General features: G+C 45.6%; 1 protein-coding gene across 1 annotated transcript in view; it reads left to right on the plus strand.

Moving 5' to 3' along the window:
• Nucleotides 1–5,884, plus strand: part of efnb1 (ephrin-B1) — a 60,268-nt gene extending 54,384 nt beyond the window's left edge. Inside the window, exon 5 of the mRNA XM_020629713.3 lies at nt 1,730–5,884. Within this exon, the coding sequence (XP_020485369.2) occupies nt 1,730–2,124 (395 nt within the window). The 3' untranslated portion in view covers nt 2,125–5,884. The remainder of the gene's footprint in view (nt 1–1,729) is intronic.
• The last annotated feature ends 1,551 nt before the right edge of the window (nt 5,885–7,435 follow it).

Raw genomic sequence — 7,435 nt, forward strand, 5'->3', positions numbered from 1 at the left:
ACAGCACATTTTCATCGCTGCTTTTCCACAGGAGGCATACGCTCCTCAACTTTTTGACTTACTCCACAACTTTGCCACAAACTTCCTCCCAAGTACAAGCTGTTCTGCCTGTCCCGATGTGATAAGCCGTCCTCATTTAATAGTTGCTTATTTGACATTAGTTGCTCTATAAAAAGAGTTCCTAATGTCACTTTTCCCTAAACCCTCGGCTTTTACCTGGCTGCCATTGTTAGATCAGTGATTATGTCAAGTGAAGAAGAAGTGGAGGGTGGAATGAAGGACGTGTCATTGTGGTTTGAGGGGCTGATATTTCTGGAATGAGATTTCTGACAGCACTTCTCCAGCTCTCCCCACTGCCCCAGAATGTACTAAATTCCTCACTCCTCTGATTTCACTGATAAGGCTCAAATCAGAAGCTCTCAGTGATGTCATTTAGACGTGATAAGACGTAAGGAGCAGTTATTCCCCCCTACTCAATAAATGGTTAAGTGCAGAATGGTCAGCAGAGTGCGGAGACACAGTCATTAGTGAGGATGGCAGTCTCCGGAGGTATGAGGCCTGTGTGTGTGTGTGTGTGTGTGTGTGTGTGTGTGTGTGTGTGTGTGTGTGTGTGTGTGTGTGTGTGTGTGTGTGTGTGTGTGTGTGTGTGTGTGTGTGTGTGTGTGTGTGTGTGTGTGTGTGTGTGTGGAAAGGGGTGGGGGTGGGGGTGGGGGGGTTGAGGACAGTAAAGAGGTGGTGGTGGTGGTGGGAGGAGGTGAGTGCTGCTCTTTGGCAGCAGCTGCATGCATACATGGAAAACAGATTTGGTTCTTCTCGGATTTCAGTTACTGGAGGAGGCAGTCATTCTCTCTCTCTCATCCAGTAACAGCCCCCCCCCCCCCCTTTCTCCTCCTCCTCCAACCCTTCCTGCCCCCCTTGACAAAAGGATAAAATAAAATCAGATGTTCAGATATGCCCCCCCTTTACTTTTTTTTCATATCTCACTTGGCCTTTGCCATAGAAACATGGCCTGGATATGTCATACAAGTTACTCAGGCTCAATCATATCAGGGCGGGAATCTCTGCTGTGATGAGTGATGGCTGCGGATTTCATTAGTGGGCTATTTTGATGAAGCTAATTCAATTAGATTACATCAATGGGGCCGTTAGTCATGTAAAGCAAACAACAAACGGGGTTGTGATCATAGTTGATTTAGGCACAGAAACAGTAAGATTTGCTCATGACAGGTCAGGACTGGCTCACTGTTACTGTTCCTGCCCACTTTGTTCCACAGTCTCCGAGGGGATGTCGGAAAATAATTTTGGATGGGGAGCGTTGCCAAATGTTTCTACAAATAAGCAAAGAAGGACCTCCTTAGTGTTATAAACATTTTCTCTGGACCCTTCTGCTATGTTAGGAAAACGACGCTATATGAAGGTTTTCATTTCTATTGTAAGATAATCACAGATGAACTGTAACTATAATCACCAGATGTGTCATCCTGGAACTGAGCTTTGCCCATATGCCAAGAAACAAAAAAGAACCTTTATGGAGCACATGAAAACCATCTTTTGATGGTCCTTAATATCTCTTTTGATACCATAAATCTCACAAATATGGAAGACATATGGGATGTATAAGAAGCTCACTGTATTTTTCTTTTATCTTTACACTGTTTGACCCTGTCTAATCATTTTTGCACAGCCTCTAAGCCAACTTTCTGTCTCTTTCTTTTTTCTCTCTCTCCAGACCACATGAATCAGGACCAGTCTGGTTCCTCCGCGGGCTCGGACGGCATCCTCGGCTCCAAAGTGGCCGTGTTTTCCTTCATCGGTGCCGGCTGCATCATCTTCCTCCTTCTCATCCTCCTCCTCGTCATCCTGCTCATCAAGATGCGCAAGCGCTCGAGGAAAAATGCCCACTCGCAGCCCCGCCCCTCAGCGCTGTCACTCAGCACGCTGTCCAACCCCAAGATGCCCGGGGGCACGGCTGGCACGGAGCCCAGTGACATCATCATTCCGCTGCGGACAGAGAACAACTACTGCCCTCACTATGAGAAGGTGAGCGGCGACTATGGCCACCCTGTCTACATTGTCCAGGAGATGCCCCCGCAGAGCCCTGCCAACATTTACTACAAAGTCTGACATGCTCCGCACAGCCAGCCACCCCGTCAGGAGAGAGGATGAGAGGAGCGCTTTGATTTATGTTCTTGGGAAGGACACTTTCCTTGCATTTTTATGGGACTTGAAGCTTCTTCGAGCCCTTGTTATTTCTACCACCTGCTGCACAAATCTGGAGAGACACGCACTGACCAGTAACCAGCGGGGTTGTGAGCTGACTGTTGAGAGAGGTTTATTCTGTTTGTTTGGGTTGTTTGACAATCCCCCACCCCCCCCCCCCCCACCCCTCCTCCTCCTCCCCCTCACTTCCCACCTTCTACACCTCCTCGACGCGCTCTGAAAGGGGGGGCGGGGCTGAATTGAACCAACAGATGGAATTCGAGCTTCCTGGTTCACTGTCCCCCTATAACGGGCAGGATATAACTTATCTCAGTTCCCTGAAGTACAGTCTGTGCTACACCCAATTAAACACACCATCAGAGCACACTAAGCCAGGAGCAGGCAGACACAGGCCCCAAATGCCACTCAGCCTGCAGTTTGTGTGCGAGTATAAAATGTGTGTGTGTGTGTGTGTGTGTGTGTGTGTGTGTGTGTGTGTGTGTGTGTGTGTTAGTCAGGGCTCCGTGCTGGGGCCAGGGAACTCTCCAGATAGCTCAGGTATCAGACACAGTGTGTGAAATGACGTGTTCCTCTCCCTTCGCACCTCTGATGTTTGCCTTACTTACTATTTTTGATGGAGGATTTCCTCGAACCCTGATTCAGTTCACAAAGCAGTTGTATTTTGTTAGACTTTTCCTACAAGTGCACAATGTATAGAGTTGAATAGATCATCACTATTACTCCATCTTTCACCACCCATGTCATCCTTCTCTTTTTTTTTTTCCTCCTGATCACGTACCTTGACCTGGACTGTTGATATCTAGGTGTGTATGTGTATGTGTGTTTGCTTGGAGTTCTCCCTTCTCCTCTGGTCTGATATGAGCTTTACCATTACTCTGGTATTTATGACTTACTATGTGTGTATTTCAGGGTGCGCCCTCTGTGAGTGTGTGTGTGTGTTGGGCATGTCAGGACTAGTTTGTATTTGGGCAGACTTATTAGCTTAGGGGTAGAACTCTAAATTAGCGTATCGCTGCAAAAAACAGGACAGACTGACATGCTGACAGACAGACAAGCCCCAGATCTTACAACACCCTTCCAGTGTCCCAGTTGGCACCCATCAATGGTTTTTATGTGTCTGATGAGCTTTCTGTGAGCTGGTTTTTTTAAGACAGCAGGCAGGTTAAAAAAATGTGTTTGTTCTGGCTTCTGGTGCTATGGTGTTAGCATCAAACAGTTAGCCTGGTGCCTGCTGCCTGGGCGAGGTGGGCGTAGGTTGGTTTCTGATTGGCTGGCCTACATAGGTAGGATGCCCTAAATATAAGTTGGATGGCGAGAGCTACGGGTGGGTTACAGTATTGTCAGATGCCAATTGGCCGCCATCTGTAGATGACTCGGTGGAGTGCGCAGTCGTGGCTTCGTCGGCGTGTGACTAATCTATGTGCCATCTCAGTGCCCACACTCACCAGCCGGAGAGAGAGAGAGAGAGAGAGCGAGAGAGAAAATGTTCCTGTGACTTAACCTGAGAGGAAGATGGTGGTGTTGATGGGGGGTAAGAGGGGGGTGATGGGTGATGTGTTGGGCAGTGGTAGTTCTCTCACCAGTTGTGCTGTGAATAAAAAATGCTGTGCAGGATATTCCACAGTCAAGGTGTTCAGCCAGCGAAGAGGACACTGCAGCTCAGCTATCACACAGCCCAGGGCAGCAGCAGCACCGGCACAGGATTTACAGCAGTTTGGTGTGTGCGCATGTGTGTGTATGCCAGAGCTGGCTTTCAGGTGCTGATGGTGTTCAAATCTGTCTGTGTGCACATGTTGGTACATTTGTGCTTATATTTGCAACTTTTTTTTCTGTGTGTGTCTGTCTGTGTCTGTGTGTGTGTGTGTATGTTTGTGAATGCTTCTGTGGTCGGGCAGACAAACAGTCTTGTTTTGGGATTGGATCGAGGTGCTCCAAACAGTGTGGCTGCCAAAGTACGGAGCGCCGCAGTCCCAGTTAATGATGTGTGAGAGGAGAGGGGGAGCAGATAAGGACAGCTATTCCTCAGCACACACACAGACACGAGCTGACGTTTGACGCACATGTGCGCACACACACACACACACACACACACACATACACACACACACACACACACAGACACACACACACACACACACACACACACACACACACAGACACACACACAGACACACACACACACACCGAGACTGACGGGTCCAGGTTTTATCTCCAGTCAAACGGTCAGACTGCCAGTCGATGTTTTTTCTCACCGGCAGACACCTATCATCCGCTGCCACATACTATTGCCATCCACGGAGACACACACTGCTGAGTTAAAAGGCGGCCCCAGCTTGAAGACTCGGGGAAGACTCCAGTGGCTTTTGCGTGTCGTTAACCTTTAGAGTTAACAGCCTAAACAGCTGCTCGTGCTTTTGTGGTCCTGTGTTTTAACTCAGCATGCAGCCCTCAGCGGCCCTCTGTGAAACACATCTACATCAAATGTTTTTGTTTCGGATCGGTGCGCATCCATTCACCTACACCAGCCAAGGGAGTCATTACCAAATTACCACCAACCATATCTCATTTTTATTCATTCTTGTGACCACTTAATGTTATTCAATTTTTTTTTTTAGAAGAAAAAATTAAAATGAGAGAAATGTAAATATATGGATAGAGCCCGATTTAAAGATGTAATTTCACCTGAACACTGCTCATAAGAAAAATTTAAGAATAGATTTTTGTAATGGAGGATGTTTGTAAATAGCTGTCTTTTTAAAGTGTGTTTTGTATGACTCCTTGCATTTTTTTTGTCTCTGTTTGCAATATGTTTTTATTTTCTTTTTTCTTTTAGAGTTAAACTAAATATTGCAACGGACACATGAGCTGTCTTTTTTTTCTCGCAGCGTCCAGTATTGTCAAAAAAAAAAAAGTCTTTGTTACCACACGTGTTTAAATAAATGGGGTTCAGAGTTTTTACATCGCCATTCAGCAGGATTTCTAGTTGCTCAGAAACTGTTCAGGACTGAAGCTTTGTCAGCGCACAGCTTTGAAATGGATATGTGATTGAAACTATGAATGATAAGACCACTTCCCTGTTGGAGACAGCACTTAACTCTGCATATAAAGACTGTGTTATTCCACTGCCTTTGAGTTACCTACACCCTCCACTCCATTATTAGACGCAACAAAAACATTTTGGTCCAGAAAGATTAATCTTTTCTCGGTTTTAATAAGTCTATCGGGCTAGACGGAGAGAGGGAGAGAGAAAAGAGCCCGCGAATGAGAGTGTGACCGTTCTGCGCTCGCCAATAAATCATCCGGTTTACACCACTCATTATCTCCCAGGCGGTCCTTTGTTTTAAAGTTGCTCTCTCCCTCCTTTCCTAATTTAGCTCAAAGAGCTTTGCTCATGGTATTGAGCCTCACTGTAGGTTGATTTCTGCTATTGTTCAAAGCCACAGTATTATTTTTCAATGTGCATGTGTAAGCAAAACCTGTTGAATTTGTTTCCCTTTGTTTGAATCATAACTTGTCAAGTTTTTTTTTTTTCGTTTTCTTTTTGCCACTCACTTTCTCGCCGCTTCTCAGCGTAACCTATTGGCACCAGCTACAATGGAAATAACGTTCCACCAGTTTGGAAACTACCGCATATTGATAAATAAAATTTTTCCCATGGAATCTGTTCTGGAGAGATTGTTTTTCTTTCTTTCTTTGTTCTTCATTTTAAGCTTTACAAATGTGGGTAAAAAGATTTCATTTGCTATCTCACTGACCGCCTTGGTTCATTGTGGGAGTATAAACCAGCCGCCCACGCTCCAACTACTCCCCCCCCACCCCAAAAACCCCTCACCTCAGGGGTCAGTGCTGCACAGATGGGTTTGTTCTGATACATTAGTCAGATTGAAATCACAGGCAAGCTTCATAAATTCATATTGCGGGAGTATGGACACGCCTTTTTGCATAGTAACTAATACCCGTATCAACCCGCTCTGCCCTGGTGTCCTCCAAAATTACATTTCTTCATACATGATTAGATCTGATTGGCTGCACTCGGCATTTCCATTGCGTTTGTCTGAAATTACAGTCTGCATTTAGCCGACTGAAGGAACAAACTTCCAAGTCCTCTGTGAAAGCAGAGATGGCATGAAATGTCATTAAAGTGATTGGGCATTTTCTCTGACAAACACATGGCTTGTTTGTGGGCATGGCTGCTTTCATGAGGCTGATGATGTGAGCAGAGACGGACAGAGTGGGCGAGTGAAGAGACTGATGGCAGGAGAGAGAGAAAAAAAGTCAGGGCAACGGGAGACATAATGTGCCTGTGGCTTCTCTGCAACCCCCCCCCCCCCCCCTCCCCACCCTCACTGTTTCTCTCTCTGTGCCCCCGGGCAGGTACGTTCATCTGGTTTCCTGGCTCGGTCCCGAGACGCCCCCATAGATCTACGTTACTGTGGGTTTATTAAAACCTTCCCCCCACCGAGCTACTGTGTGACTGCATGTTTTTCTGCGTGTGTGTGTACGTCCCTCTTTCTCTCTATCTGTGTGAGTGTGTGTTTGCCACAGGGTTCTTCTGGTGTTCAACAACAGAGTCAACACCACAAAAATAAGGAAATATACGCAGCATGTACTGCAGTATTTTTACACTTCTATTATGGGGGGGGGGGGGATTTGCAGCCTCTAAATGCATATTACATCACATGAATGCTTGACATTCAACAGTCCTGTGTAATCAAGACTCGGGGACACTTGTTTGAACATGAACATGTTTAATATTTATACAACTCTTAGCTAAATTAAAAGACCAGAAATGACTCACAATGCTTATGCCACATGGTCTCTTTAATGTAATTGATTTCCATCCATTTACCTGTCAGTATCTCAACGTCCTCCCTCTTAGAATCCACTTCATTTGCATATTTAAACACCGGTACATTTTTAAACTGCAGCTAAACACACCCTGCTGAGTTTTCACTTGATGTGAGCATGTGTAATTCCCCACATTGTGTGTTTCTTTTTTATTGTGTAACATGGTGGCTGGCATGTCTTTATAGATGAAACAAGTCACCTGGGACAGCAACAGCTGCCAGCAGTTTGTGGTGGCTTGGGAACAATTTAACTTACATTCATTTTTATCCATGACCATGAATACTAATCGTGCAGCTCTCTCAAAGAAGATTTTTTTTTCAGCAGCTTAGTTTTCCTAACAGTTTTTAATGTGGAAAAGTAAAGTAAA

Source organism: Labrus bergylta, chromosome 9, assembly GCF_963930695.1.
Source record: "Labrus bergylta chromosome 9, fLabBer1.1, whole genome shotgun sequence".
NCBI classification, from domain to species: Eukaryota; Metazoa; Chordata; class Actinopteri; order Labriformes; family Labridae; genus Labrus; species Labrus bergylta.